This window comes from Crocuta crocuta, unplaced genomic scaffold, assembly GCF_008692635.1.
Source record: "Crocuta crocuta isolate KB4526 unplaced genomic scaffold, BGI_CrCroc_1.0 scaffold228, whole genome shotgun sequence".
Taxonomy (NCBI): Eukaryota; Metazoa; Chordata; class Mammalia; order Carnivora; family Hyaenidae; genus Crocuta; species Crocuta crocuta.
This window is the reverse complement of record NW_027532820.1, coordinates 119,007-134,918: the sequence shown is the minus strand read 5'-3', so window position 1 is coordinate 134,918 and position 15,912 is coordinate 119,007. Positions and strand designations below refer to the sequence as shown.

General features: G+C 42.0%; 1 protein-coding gene across 1 annotated transcript; it reads right to left on the bottom strand.

Moving 5' to 3' along the window:
- Positions 1-4,257: 4,257 nt before the first annotated feature.
- On the bottom strand, positions 4,258-15,912 carry LOC144245703 (putative inactive serine protease 58). Its single transcript, XM_077781039.1, has 6 exons — positions 15,799-15,912; positions 15,622-15,703; positions 14,685-14,841; positions 7,961-8,211; positions 4,960-5,096; positions 4,258-4,548 (listed from the first exon to the last, which is right to left on the bottom strand). Exons 2-6 carry the CDS (start codon positions 15,659-15,661, stop codon positions 4,399-4,401), a joined length of 735 nt encoding a protein of 244 aa, XP_077637165.1. The 5' UTR covers positions 15,662-15,703; positions 15,799-15,912; the 3' UTR covers positions 4,258-4,398.

Sequence of the window (15,912 nt, the reverse complement as noted above, 5' to 3'; positions counted from 1 at the left end):
CTGATTTAAAAAAAATGAGTTACCAAGTGATAAAAGACATGGGGAATCCTTAAATGCTTATTACTGAGTGATAGAAGCCAGTGTAAAAATACTATGTATTTTGAAAAAAGCAACCTATAGAGAAAGTAAAAAGATGAGCGGTTGTCAGAATTTGAGGAGAAGGGGAGAAGGATGACAGGTAGAGCACAAGGCATTTTCAGGGCAGTGAAATTATTCTATATGATACTCTAATTGTAGATACATGACATTATGGGTTTGTCCAAACACTTAGTACTAGATAACATAAAAAGCAAGCCCTAATATAAACTATGGACTTTAGTTACTAATAATGTGTCAATATTGGTTCATCAGCTGTAACAAATATACCACACCAATGAGAGAAGTTAATTTAAGAAATAGATTGCTCAGTGGTAGAATCCAGGTAATGGGTATACAGGTACACACTGTGAAATTCTTTCAGCCTTGTTGTATGTTTAAAAATCTTCGTAATAACATATAGGAGACTTTTAAGTCCTAATTTAAATTCCACTTAGTTAACATACAGCGTAATGTTAGTTCCAGGTGTATAATACAGCGATCCAACACTTCCATAACCCCCGCCCGGTGCTCATCACAAATGCCCTCCTTCATCTCAAGCATCTATTTTACCCATCCTTCTACCCACCTCCCCTCTGGTAATCATCAGTTTGTTCTCTATAGATAAAGAGTCTGTTTCTTGCTTTGCCTTGTTCTATTTCCTGTTTTTCCTATGCTCATTTGTTTTGTTTCTTAATGGGGGTTGAGGTACTGCTTTAGAACACAGGATTATAGATGCTTACTTCTTCTGCCTACCATGTTATAAGGAAGGAGTATCCAAAAATTTACAGTTTACCTGGGTCTTGGAGAAGATAAGGAGCTTGTCTCACATAAAAAGAAGAGAAAAATAATTCAAAAAGAGGGGAGCCTTCTGCAAAGGCAGGGATATACGTAGCAACATGGTGTGTTTGTGAGGCAGCGACCATGTATTACGCTGCAAGTGTTAAGAACTAGGCAGAGAGATAAATAGGAATTCTATAATGAAAAGCTTTATTGTATAAGCCTTGCATATGTAAGGCTTGTGTAAGTCTTTATTGGGTAGGAGATAAGGACCCAATAAATTTATTATTTGATGAAATTCTATTGAATATTTGGGACAGACTTTAAGCTCAATGTTCATGCCCTGCATAATCCCTAATATCCTCTCCTTAGGTGTGGGACCTGTGGTTTGCTTCTAACTCATAGAATATGGCAAAAATTATGGGATGTTATTCTAATAATTATGTTAATACATAACATTAATATTGTGTGTGTGTGTGTGTACACACATACACATCTGCCTGACTAGCATGCACAAGAGAGATTTTTCCCACTGGCTTGGGGATGTAAGCAGCCACTCTGAGGAAGATGAAGTGTTAAAGAACTAGGTTTGGATGCCCTCTCTGCACAAAGGATTGCATGGATTCCCTCAAGGACCTGAGGGCAGCTTTCAGCTGACAGCCCACAAAAGATGAGGGATCCTGTATCACACAACCAGAAGGAAATTAATTCTACCAACAACTTAAATAAGCTTAGAAGTAAATTCTTACCTTAGAGCCTTACTAGACCCTAAGGGGAGGACTCAGCTAAGTCATGCTTGCACTCTTGATTTGCAGAAACTATGAAAAAATAATTGTTGTTTCAAGCTGTTCAGTTTGTGGCAACATTTTTATGCAGCAATAGAAAACCAATACAAATGTATACTGTGTGCTGGTACTTTATTAGATATTATTGATTTAGTGGTAAGTGAAATGGGAATCTTGCCATCACGGATGATGAAGACTAATAGGGAAGATAGATGTAACAAGATTTGCCATCATGGATGTCCCAATGGGGGGAAGAAAGGGATGTAGAAAAACACATAGCAGGGACCGTAATGTAAAGGTTAGAAGAAGACCTCTTTGAGGAAGTGGTGTTTGGTGCTTAAAGGATGAGTAGAAGTTAGTCAAATGAATAGAAGGGAGAAAAGTCTCTGGAGAGACATATGAGGACTCAAAAGAGAAGAGCATACACAGAAGAGTGTGAAGAGACACCCAGAAGAATCCCACAGAATAGACCCTTCAGGAATTGTCAAGTAGGCACTGCCTGCAAAGATGACCCAGGAGGTAAACAGAGAGCAGATCAAGGGAGCACATCCTTGAGCTCCGTATTTTAGATGGAACAGGCTTTATCTTGCTTCAATGGCGACAGAAAGAAGTCAATAGATAGGGGAAGGGGAAAAATATAAAGAAGTAGAGATAATACAGCACATCCATGAGGAAGTCAGGGGAGATGTGGTCCATAGCACAGGTGGATCTAGAATCCATAGATAATAGGATCTCCCTTCCAGGAAGGATGGAAAAGAATGAGGAAGGAAAGCACTAAGTATGTCTGCAGGGTGGGAGGTGGGGGGTTGAGTGAAGTTATCGATGATGGCTTCAGCCTCCCTGTACTCCCACACAAGAGGTCACCCATGAAGATGAAGCACTGAAGACAAGAGCAGAGAGGCGAATGCTTGAGGTGGCCATTATGGGGAATTGTACAGACAGTGACATGGGAAACGCAGGATTGCCAGTATGTGTTGAAGACATGATTTACTCAAATACTCAGATGAGCATTTTATTAAAAACTCTGGGACAATATAAATGTGATTCAATACAAGGGGCAGGGAGCGTTGGGCAGTGACTCAGAGATGGGAAGCAGTGAGAAACTAGGAATGAGGCTACTAGAGAAGACAGGCAAACAGGGGCTTGCAGTCTGGATGACCAAGGATTACAAGGAAAAGAAGCATCATGGAATTAAATGGCCTCAGCATCCAAATTTGAGAATTCGATTTTTGTTTATGTGTCAGGATAAGCTATGGTCTTACTTGTAACCCAGCTTTCTTTGCCTTTTTTTTTTTTTGCTTTCTCACCTAGTAAGGGATGAAGAACATAGAACCATCCCTCCTCTGCAATCTCTACAGATGAATGCATCTGCCACCTCTCTCACGGCACGGAACACCAAACTCCTGTCCTTGCAGTCTTTTCCTTCTGTGGCATTATTCTCCCTCCTCACCTCACTGACCCTCTCTGTTCCTCTTCCTCTTACCCTTTTTAGCGGATGACCTCATATCACACTGTCTCTCCCCTCTGTGTAACACCATGACCTCTCACTCTGGACTCTACTTTAGGGTCACTTGGAATCCTCTCAAGTCTGTAGTTTTAGGTGTCTTGGTCAATAGGTCTAGGACACTATACATCTCCCCACTATATCCCAGTGTGACGGAAGAGTGGAACATCTCTCAGAGCTCTTCCCAGGAGCACAGAGCTCTGCTGAAGTCTGCAGCTACTACCCATAAACAGACAACTTCCCTGTTGATTTTGCCTAGACATCTGAGATCCAGATCTTTGTCTCCACTGTCTGCTAGAAATGACCATCTCTATGTCCTTCAGGGATCTCAAATATAACGTGACCCATCCCTCCTACTCATGACCATGCTCCTGATTCTTTACACATGAAAACATTGCTTCTCTTCCTATTATCTTTGTGAACAACCACCTACCCAGTTGCCTAAGTCAGAAACCAGGACATTATTCCAGACACTTCCCTTTCTCTTTCTATTCACAGTCAATACATGTAAACTATATAGATTCTGCTTCTTTACTATATCCCAATTCAGAAATTTGATGATGCTTTCTCTACCATGGAGCTTTTAATGACACCCCCTCTGATTCCAACAAGATAAAAATCTAAATTCATTCACCAAACAGGTCAGACCTTTCACTAGCTACCCGTTGGTTGCCTCTAAATAAGAATCTTTTATCACATCCGGTATCCTCCTCTACAACTTATTTTCTACCCTTTGGTATTACTTATATACCTATATTTTCCAGAGTATGCCACATTATTATGCTTTTCTGACTTTTACTTAAGTACCCCTCAGGTTTATAACGTTCTCCCCTAATTTGTCTATTTGGTGAAACCTTCCTTGGCTCTGACACCCAGAATGGCTTTCTCTATGCTCTCATGAAACTTCTTGCTTATCTCCATTGTAACAATAGTCATCAGGTAGAATAATCAGCTGCTTGATGTACATGATATTCACTCTTGTATCCCTAGCATATACAGTGCCTACTAAATTCCTGATAACTCCGTAATTTTTGAATGAATGAACAAATGGTGGGAACATTGCTGCATTTCTCATCATGCTTACAGTTTATACATAAAGAGATCAGGGATCACAGCATGAGTTCTTAGTGTCTTTTTTTTTTTACTGAATGTTTTCTATTTGAACTCTGTTCAAGAACAAGAAAGATGAAGAGCTGTGAATTCAGTGTAGAAATTATGAAGATGCTGCACTGAGGATGGAAGAATGGAGGAGCCTCAGTAGTTATTTATGATTTTCAAGATCCATCTTGCATGGTGATAAACTTCTGTGAAGAACCCTTCACTTCCCAGGGTGACACTTCCTTTGGCCCAGGACAAGATTCCATGCAACCTCCCACCACAGATGGCTGGAGCGGCGGAAACTTCCTGCCAGAGAGAAGGAATAGGAGGTCATTGTTGCTTTGCCCTCATGGAACAAGAAGAAATCCCAAGAGGTGGCATACTATAGTTGCAAAGGCATCTAAAGGACTAGACTCATTTTTTCTTGAAAGATAACAATCCTTTCTTCACATCCACCTAGATCTCACTGCTCTTGGTTCAAGCTTGAACCCAAGATGAATGGAAGAAGGAAGAGAAAGGACAAATGGTTCTACCCAGAGTCCTTCCCACTGTAAAATGAAGGAAGGGGAATTAATGACAAACCCAAAGTCTCGGGGCGGCAGGGGTAGGGGGGATGGCGAGAGAAGAGGGACTCCAGGCCTTTTGGATGAGTACCATGTGATTCTCCTCAAACACCTCCATAGACCCCTCACTATCTTTCTGTCTGAAGAAAGTTACCTTAGTTTTAGATAAGATGTTTAAAGGTTGTCCCACACACATGATGCCTGCTGCCGTTATTTGTCCTACCATATTCTGGCAGTCATTGAGAGGAAGAGAATATTGGTTTATCCAAGTCAGGATGTCAGGGTCACTCACTGTGGGGAAAAAGAAGACAGATAAAATCTACAACCACTCTGCTTATTTACACACATTCTCGACCCCTATTTTGAGAAATCCTTCTTAGAGGTTCTCATTCAGTATCTGTATCAGATCAATCGATTCAGAGCATGATGTCGTCCTCACATCAGATATCAGATCTGTAGTTCTCTCTCTACTTGCCTAATTTAGAAACCTTTGAAAACCCATGAGATTATAGGTGACCATAAAAACAGACAGACACAAAGCCATTGTCCCTAAGAAACTTTTATTTTTGGCACCAACTTTTTTACATTTAATCATATAGGAAAGAAACTATTTTTAATGTGTCTGAAGCTGTTTTTGAATGAAATGGATTGTTTATAAATGGACTGTAAGCGTAGGAAGTCATGGTACTCATTCTCCCTCATGGCGATTGTTACTCTACTGTTAACCTTAGGATGCAAGGATTCTAACCACGGTATTAATTCTAATTTCTGGTAGGTAGAGTGACAAGGAGGAACAAATCAAATAAACAAAAAAACTGACTAGAGATTGCTCAAACTAAGCCTAGTGTTACATATGAAGCAGGATTTTTCTGATAGTGTTTCCAACCTAATGTCCTGAAACAGAAAGTGTTGGGTCAGAAAAGAGAGAGCAGAGTTACGTTCAGTTTTAAGTGTTTATGGGAATTGAATCGAAATGCATAGAATAATCTAGATGAAAGTACTTGAAAGTACTTGAAAAAAATGAACTCCTAACAAATATTTGAAGCCTTGCACCAAAAAGCTTACAGAATTAGTCACTGTGATTCTGACATCCAGAACCTATGCGATAAAAAGTTCATATGATTTTATTTTGTTTACAAATGATATGTAATAAATTATTTTTCAATTACTTTGAATACAACTTGTAAAGTCATAGATCAAAATCATAAACTTCAATTTCTTTAGAAACAGTATTCACTTAGATTCACAGGAATGCTGCTTCTGAGTTAAAAACGAAGAATGAACTTAACGGAGGACATGGGAGAGAAGAAGGGGGGAAATAGTTGGGGAGAGGGAGGGAGGCAAACCATGAGAGACTCTTGAATGCCGAGAACAAACTGAGGGCTGATGGGGGTGGAGGGAGTGGAAGGGGGGTGATGGGCATGGAGGAGGGCACTTGTGGGGATGAGCATTGGGTGTTATATGGAAACCAACTTAACAATAAACTATTTAAAAATAAATAAATAAAAATAAAAATGAAGTTGTCAAACACAGAATATCAAAGCTCCCACTTTTTATTTGTTTTCACAGGACAGAGAGAGTGTTCTGTGGCCATCTGCCCAGGGTTTAAACTTGATTAATGTCATGACAGTTTGTCTCAGTGAACACAGTTTCATCAAGCTGCTCAATCAATGTCACTTTTTAAAGTCAGTCAATCAGACCGCCTGCAATAAACCTGCCTCCAAGTGCCAAGCTGTGAACAACAATCTCTCCCAACAACTATGCCTCTACAGACACCAATCCCTTTGAGCTTCATTTTTTTTTTCTTTCATAGTTTATTGTCAAGTTGGTTTCCATGTAACACTCACTGCTCATCCCAACAAGTGTCCAACAAGTGCCTTCCCCCATGCCCATCACCCCCACCCCCATCAGCCCTCAGTTTGTTCTCAGTATTCACGAGTTTCTCATGGTTTGCCTCCCTCCCTCCCCCCAAATATTTTTCCCTTCTCCTCCCCCATGGGCCTCTGTTGAGTGCCTCCTGTTCTACCTATAAGTGAAAACATATGGTATCTGTCCTTCTCTGCCTGACTTATTTCGCTCTTAGCTTCTTAAAGTCCTGTAACGCTGTTCAAAACACTTTTCCCTTGGGGCGCCTGGGTGGCTNTCTCTCTCTCTCCTAGAAATAAATAAAAATATATATATATTAAAAAAAAAACACTTTTCCCAAGCCCCATATAGTCTCAGTACTCTGCCCTGCTCAGGGAGACTGTGTCTGCAGAGCATTGTCCTTCCTCACTGTAATCAGCAGTAAATCTAGCTTTATTGTTTGATTTCCAATATTGAATGGTGGCTCCATCAGCCTTTGACAGTACCTAAAGAGAGCACAATGGGTCGTTAACAGCCACATGACATAAAGGCCACCACCAACCAAAAAATGCATAAGAAAGTAACTTTCTTCTTCAAGTGCCTTTGGTGAGACATGCTGCTGCAGAGACCGCATCTTCTCTGCCCTTACCAGTTAGAGCTGAGAGGCTGGAGACGTGTGCCTGCAACAGGGGCTGTGACAATTTTTCCCAGAGGTAGGTCAGGACAGAGAGACACCAACAGTATGTCATAATCAACTCCCCTGCGCATGCCCTGGTGTCCACTTCTGAGGGGGGACTATTGGATGAAGGAGGAGGTATAAGACTTACCCTCTGTGTAAAGGAACAGCTCCCTCAGCCACCCTCATCTCATAGAGTCCACTTGAGTGACTTGTCATCAACATAGGTTGGGTTGTCTGTGGTGGGGGAGGGGGAGTATCCTCTGCCAGCTCAGCATATGTTCTGCTTTTGTGTTTCCCACTGCTGCTTGATGAATTGCTTGGTGAGCTTCCAGCAGCCATCAACGAGACAGTAAACTACCCTCCTATGGGATGCCTTGATATCCCCAGACTCTGGTCTTGAATGTTCTAGAGATATAATAGTTACTGCTGCTCCACTCGTTGGCGTCAGACTGGCTGCCCTGTATCAGTCTCTTCGAATTTTATCTCTTGGCAAGCTAAAGTCATGACGGTAATCACTAGGGTCAAGAACATTACCTTGACCCTAATGATTCCATTCCCTTCCCGTAAATCCCTCCACATTTTCCCCAGCTCCAAAACCTCCTCAGGATGAAGAACAGAGTCAAACACTTACGGTTTTTGTATTCATTCCAAGTCCAGGTTGGGATAAAGCAGGAATCATTAAATGCTAAGGGTTCCATAGATATGGCTATGGTTCCCACGTGGGAGTTGAGTGCAGCAGCCTTGGACAGTTTGATCAGCATCAGGTCATTCTCCAGAGATTGTGCTTTGAATTCAGGGGAGGGCACTGTCAGTGAGAAATTCCGTATCTGCTCTTTCTTATTTTTGATGCTGGGTTGATAAACTCCCAGTCGGATTTTAACACTGTGGAAGAAAAAGGGCAAGGAAATGGAAAAAATCAGGGTCACAGAATGTCAGAACCGCAAAAACTGCCAGACCTGACCCTCCACCCCCACACCCCAGTCATCTTAACTTTCTAAGATCTGAAAATTGAAGTGACCTGCTTTGGTTTGTGAAAGAGGACTAATAATAGTTTCCAGGGTTATTGTATCAGAGTCTAGAGTCAGTGTATATATAAAACCTGATGTGTATCTGCCACCTCAAGCACACTTGGTACGGTCTAGTGTTGTTATTATTATTATTAAGATTTGGAAAATGCGCATGGGCAGGTGATAGAGATGTGCCTGCACTACATTGTCCCAGGCAGCTCTTGAGCAAGCGTATTGAACCCTTCATTTCTGGATATTCTTCGGTCCCTCCCAGCCCCTCTATAGCCCCCATGTTGTATTTATGATGTGCCGCCTACTTTTATCATTGATTCCCAAGGCTCTTAGTCTATCAAAACTCCCACTTATCATTTTCCATTATATTCCCTGGACACATTCCAACATATGCACTTCCACACCAGGAGTTTAGTCATGCTACAGATTCAAGAGCCATTTGCTACCAAAAACTATCCATGCATTAGATCTGGCTGAGAGAACATCAGAATTTCCAACTCTAGTTCCTGCGAGGGGATGAACTGTCTGTCTTTCCTTCATATTTCTTATGATGTTCAGAGCAGGGATTCCTATGTTTGGGTTTTTTAATACCTTATCTTTTTTATTTAAAGTCAAGTTAGTTAACATACAGTGTAGTGTTTGGTTTCAGGAGTAGAATTCAGTGACTCATTGCTTACATACAACGCCTAGGGGTCATCTCAACAAGTGTCTTCTTTAATCCTCATCACCCATTGAGCCCATCCCCAGCAACTCCTCCTCCTCCAGCAACTCTGTTTGTTCTCTATATTTAAGAGTCTCGTCGCTTCCCTCTCTTTTTTTATCTTATTTTATTTTTCTTTCCCTTCCCCTATGTTCATCTTTTATTTCTTTAATTCCACACAGGAGTGAAATCATATAGTATTTATCTTTCTCTGACTGACTTATTTCGCTTAGAATGATGCCCTCCAGTTCCATCCACTCTGTTGCAAATGGCAAAATTTCATTCTTTTTGCTCACCAAGTAACATTCCATATATATACCACATCTTCTTTATCTATTCATCAGTCAGTGGATATCTGGGCTCCTTCCATAATTTGGCTATTGTTGATAGCACTACTGTAAACACTGGAGTGCATGTGCCCCTTCACATCAGCATTTTTGTATCCTTTGGATAAATTCCTAGTAATGCAATTGCTAGTTTCTAGGGTAGTTCTATTTTTAATTTTTTGAGGAACTTCCATACTGTGTTCCAGACTGGCTGCACCAGTTTGCATTCCCACCAACAGTGCAAAAGGGTTCCCCTTTCCCTGCATCCTTGCCAACATCCGTTGTTTCCTAAGTTGTTAATTTTATCCATTCTGACATGTGTGAGGTGGTATCTCATTGTGGTTTGGATTTGTATTTCCCTGATGATGAGTGACGCTGAGCATCGTTTCATGTGTCTGTTGGCCCCCTGGATGTCTTCTTTGGAAGTGTCTATTCATGTCTTCTACTCATTTCTTCACTGGATTATTTGTTTTCGGAGGGGTTGGATTTGATAAGTTCTTTATTCTTTGGAATCTGATTCTTATCTGATTAGGTCATTTGCAGATATCTTCCCCCATTTTTTCAGTTGCCTTTTAGTTTTGATTGTTTCCTTCACTATGTAGAAGGTTTTATCTTAATGAGGTTCCAATAGTTCATTTTTCTTTTGTTCCCCTTGCCTCAGGAAACATCTTTAGTAAGAAGTTGCTGTGGCCAAGGTCAAAGAGGATGCTGCCTATTTTTTCCTTCAGAATTTTGATGGTTTCTTGTCTCACATTTAGGCCTTTCATCCATTTTGAATTTATGTTTATGTATAGTATAAGAAAGTGGTCCAGTTTCATTCTTTTGCATGTTGCTGTCCAATTTTCACAATACCATTTGCTGAAGGGACTGTCTTTTTTCTGTTGGATATTCTTTCTTTTGTTGAAGATTAGTTGGCTATACATTTGTGGGTCCATTTGTGGGTTCCTATTCTGTTCCATTGATCTATGTGTCTGTTTTTGTGCAAGTACCATGCTGTCTTAATGATTACAGGTTTAGTAATACAGCTTGAAGTCCGGAATTGTGATGCCTCCAAGTTTGGTTTTCTTTTTTAACATTACTTTGGCTCTTCGGTATCTTTTCAGGTTCTACAAAAATTTTAGTATTGTCTGTTCTAGTTCTGTGAAGAATGCTGGTGTTACTTTGATAGGGATTGTATTAAATGTGTAGATTGCTTTGAGTAGTATAGACATTTTAACAATATTTGTTTGAGCACAAATTCCAGTTTGAGCATAGACTGTTTTCCATTTTTTAGTGTCTTCTTCAATTTCTTTCATAAGCTTTCTATAGTTTTCAGTATACAGATCTCTTTCCTCTTTGCTTGGGTTTATTCCTAGGTATTTGTATCATAATGAGTTTCTTTATGTTTGTTATTAATCAATTTATATGTTTGGGTGTTCCAAGTTGGGGGCATAAATATTATAATTGTTATATCTTCTTGATAAATAGGCCCCTTAATTATAACTATAATATAACGGCCTTCTTCATCTCTTGTTACAGTCTTTGTTTTAAAATATAGTTTGTCTGATTTAAGGATGACTCTTCTGACTTTCTTTTGACCATTAGCATGATAGATGTTCTGCATCCCATCACCTTTAATCTGCATGCGTCTTTAGGTCTAAACTGAGTCTCTTTTAGGCAGCATAGAGATGAATCTTGTTGTTTTTTTAAATTCATTCTGATACCCTATGTCTTTTGATTGTGGCATCCAGTCCATTTATACTCAGAGTGATTGTTGAAAGATAAGAGTTTAGTGCCATTGTGTTACCTGTAGAGTTGATGTTTTTGGTGATGTTCTCTGATCCTTTGTAGTTTTTGTTGCTTTGGTTTTCTTTTTTGTTTTTCTCCACTCAGAGAGTCCCCTTTAAAATTTCTTGCACAGCTGGTTTAGTAATTACAAACTTCTTTAGTATTTGTTTGTCTGGGAGACTATTTACCTCTCCTATTCTTAATGACAGCCTTGCTGGATAAAGAATTCTTGGCTGCATATTTTTCCCATTCAGCACATTGAATATTTCCTGTCACTCCCTTCTGGCCTTCCAAGTTTCAGTGGATGGGACTGCTGCCTACCTTATGTGTCTACCATTATAGTTTAAGGACCTATTGTCCCTAGCTGCTTTCACAATTCTCTCTTCATCTTTGCATTTTGCAAGTTTCGTTATGATATGTTGTGGTGTTGACCTTTTTTGTTGGTTTTTAGGGGAGTTTTGTATGCCTCTTTGACTTGAATGCCTATGTCCTTCCCCGGATTAGAGAAATTCTCAGCTATAATTTGTTCAAAAAAACTTTCTACCCCCTTTTCCCACTGTTCTTCTAGGAATCCTATGATTTGGATATTGTTTCATTTTATGGAACATAAAAGTTCTTATGTTCTTAGTGAAGTCCTCTAAGTCTCTCCTCATCATCTAATAGTTTCCTTTCCTTCTTCTTTTCAACTTCATTATTTTCCATAATTTTATCTTCTACATCACCTATTCTCTCCTCTGCTTCTTCGATCCTCATTGTGATTGTATCCAGTCGTTTTTGCCTCTCAGTTATAGCATTTTTATTTCAGAGATCGAAGACCTAGTTTTTAGGTCTTCAGTCTCTGCAGCAAGGGTTTCTCTGTTTCTATTCTTTTTTCAAGTCCTATGACTGTTGTTCTAAATTCTTGTTCAGATATATTGCTTTTATCTGTTTTGAGTAAGTGCCTGGCTATGACTTCTTGATCTCTGGGGGGAGAATTCCTCCATCTTGTCATTTTGGATATATCTGTCTTTTACGTGTTTTAAAAGCTTGTTATGTTTCGTGCACCTAAGAGTACTGCTGTATTTAAAAGGGGGTAACACATGGTTCAGGGCCTGGCACTTCAGGAAGTGTTTCTGGTATATGCTGTCTGCACGCTGCTGTTGTGTTTTGGCTGCTCTTTCCCATTGGTCAGTCCTCTGCAGAGCTCCTCCTTGCTTGCAGTGGGGAGTGTTTGGACTGTTAACTAGGTGTGCTTTGATTTATTTGTTGAGGTAAGCCTGGAAAAAGGGGGAGGGGGGAGACTGATCCAAAAAAAAAAAAAGAGAGAGAGAAAAGGAAAAGGAACAATCAAAATACAAAACAAACAAACAAACAAACAAAAAAACCCAGAGACTAAAAAACATATATGGCTGATTCCAAAGAAAAATAAAGGGGGAAAAAAGGAAGAAAAAGAATAAAAATTCCTGCCCCCCAAAAAAGAACAAGAAGAAACAGAAAGGAAAGGAAAAAATAAACAAGAAACTATAAGCCTGATTCCAAAAGAAAAAATGAAGAAGAAAGAAAAGAAAGAAAAATAAAAAGTAAGGCTGGTCCTATTTCCATCAGAACTGCAAGTTTCATTTTGAGTCACTTGGTTTTCAGCACATTTGGTGCATGCAGGGTGCTGGCTGTGCTGGTCCAGAGGACAGGATGGCTGTGTTGGCTTGGAGTCAGTCTTGCCCAGTAAATAAGCAATTGCCAGGCAAGAGGGACGGGGTTTGATGTAAGTGGGTCCTGCCTCCCCTGGGGCCTGCTGTGTTGCTCTCTGAAGTCCCCTTCCACTGACCTGATGTTGGTGTTGGGGGGAAATGGCAGCACTCAATCTCTTGTCCCCAGACCAGGAAGTCACAACCTAGCTGTTCCATTCAGAAATCCCTCACAGAATAGTGAAGGCAGTCAGCTCGCCCTGTGTCGCAGTTCTCCTGAGTTTTTTCTTTGGACCTCACTTAGGATTCAAAACCCAGTCTTCAAGGACTTGGCACCACACAGATCTGCCCCCATCCTCTGCAGCAGAGCCTCTCCATGCTATGTCTGAAGTCCTGTCCCTGATTAACAGTCCCACACCTGGGCAGTGCACGAGATCTATGCTGTAGCACTGCTAAAAGCAGCAAAGGTTATATTCCTTCAGGGTGTGACTCTGTCCCCTGCTGATGAAAGGCCTTTTGGCTGGTGCTTGCAGGGTCTTTTGTCCTTGGGGAGGTAATACACCCTCTTCCAAAAGAACTCCAGGAAGGGGAATGTGCTCTCCCAATGCAAAGATCCCTGCACCATGCTATGCGCTCCAGGGCCAGCTCCCTCCTCCCCAGGAGCACGGGGCCACAGCTCTGCTCTGGAGAAAGTCGCACACTTCCAAAACCTCAGAGTTTGAACTCCAAATGCTGTTTCACACACACACACACACACACACACACACACACACACACACCTGTGACCTTCAGTACTTCTTGCTCCCCAGTCTGTGGTCCAGAGAGGTTCTCCTCTTGTGTGAAACTGATGCCGCACTTTCTCAGCACTTCCCTCCTCCTTTCCCCCCGATTCGCTTCCACGTCTCCCTCCCACTGTGGGGGATCAACTTCCTAGGTGATCCTAGTGATCCCACCTCAGTACAGCCGTGTTTGAGGGACTAGAAAAGCCCAGCCCCTCCCCCAGCTTCTCCACTGCTCTAACTCCCTCTTCTAGTCTGTGTTTGAAGGTGGTTGAGAGCTCTGAGCTGGAAATGAGCCTTATATGCTCCTGAAACTCTGAACAGGTCCCGAGCACACATTCTCATGCGGTCACCGCAGGGACGCAGATCTGCAAGGGAGCCGGGTTCGTGCAGCTCCCCCGTGTCTCTATCCTGCTACTTAAGTCCCGTGGCTTCTACCTGACTCCTCACCTCAGCCTGTGAACATTTCCCGACTCATTAGAGTCCACACGGGCCTCCTACTTTGCCAAATACTCAGATACCTTCACTACTTCAGGGACTGTATGTACACTGTCTCCTCTGCCTGGAACATTCCCCAGGCTTTATGCACTCAGCTGCCTCCCTCCTCTTCCTGTGGGTCTCATCTCTTCAAAGACGTCTGACATGACCACCGTCATTAAGGCAGGTCACTGGTTTCAGTCTGCATGTTACAGCTTGCCACTGCTTTTGTGTTTTATTTTTGGGAGTTCTTTGTTTTGGCATGTGTCTACCAGAATGTCAGCTTCACGAGAGAAAACTTATTTCCGTCTCGTTCCCTTGCTCTTTTCTCAGGGCATTAAACAGTTCCTAGCATTGAGCATTGATTATTGAGTAAATGCTCAATAATATGCTGAATGAATGAATATTCGTTGTTCTCCATGCGACAATTTCCTGACGCCTTCCTGTGGACCTCCTCTTAAACAACCCAATGGGTGTTATTTTTCCCATTGGGAAGGAGACCCTCTCTCTTTCAGGGTCTTCTGGTTCCCTTAGGATGTCATTAGGACGTGCTGGCATATCCTACAAGACCTGCTTTTGTTTAAATAGACCCCTTCCAGTCCCGCGAACAAAGGGATACTTACGGTAAGGGGCAGTGTGCAGCCGTCAGCACCCACTCGGGGTGAATGAGAGACCCCACACAGGGTTCTGGGCTAGACTGCAAGTAGACCATGTAAGGAATAGTAAAATCTTCTGCTAAGTTCTGTTTATCAACTTCAGAATCTCTGGCCAGAATGACTCCTAAAGAATTGATGGGTCACAGGTAGAAAGAGTCAAACGGGCTGCGAGGCAGCACTTAGCTAGAGTAGTTTTTTCCAGCCTAAAGTTTTCAAAGATAATACCAAGGACTTCAAATCTTTTAAACATCTTTTTTAAAAAGTCAGAGAGAATCATGTACGCCGCCCAAGCTATCCGCTTTACAGACACTGTCTTTGCTTGCGATGGGAGCATATTAACATTCTGTGAAACTAACTCATGGGTGGATGGGAAATTCTGATTGGCAGTGTGGTGGGTTAATGGGGGAAAGTGAATTATTCCTTTCAAAATGTTATTTTTAATTAACTTTTGCCAACCAAGCATGGAAGTAATAATTCCATGCCACCTGACTTTGGTGATGAGGGGGATGGGAAGGCTTTGGGCAAGGCCCGGGGGTCTCCAGCGCACCGCACCCAGCTTGCCTGCCTTCCCCACCCACGCCTCTGAGTCCATCTGCCAGGCAGAGGGACACATGGCTATCCAGGGAAAGTGGCAGCCTAAGGAACCACACACTCGATTCTCAGGAGAGAAGAGAGCACTACAGTGACATATCTCAACTTGCTCACAGGTCTCACAGGGGCTGTGAGAGCTGATGCGATGAGCCACATGGGGAGGGGTTCCTTCTGTTTTCTTCAACAGTTAATTGAAGGAAATGCCCGCCTCTTCCAGTCTCTTCAGCAGAGACTGCCTGTTTCCCCTTTGACCCCCCCTCCCCTCCGGAGAAGCACCCCATCCCTCCCCAGGAGGCCAAGGCCTGCTGCTCACCAGCTGCACTCAGGAGAGTGAAGAAGAGACAGGACTTCATGGCAGGCAGTGATCTTGCAGGGAGCACACAAGTTGGCTCAAGCTGTAAATGTCCCAATCTTTAGCCCAGGTGTCCTGGGCAAGGACAGCTGGGGAGAAACATTAATTGGGGGTTAGAAGGAGAAGCAAATATCTTACAGTGCTCTTGAAACTAAGGCTGCTCAAACCCCAATTGCATGAGGCCTGGCTGGGCACCGTCTCTGGTCTGGGTGGAAGAGAGGAAGGAGCCAACCGAGTCAAGCCCTTGCTGCC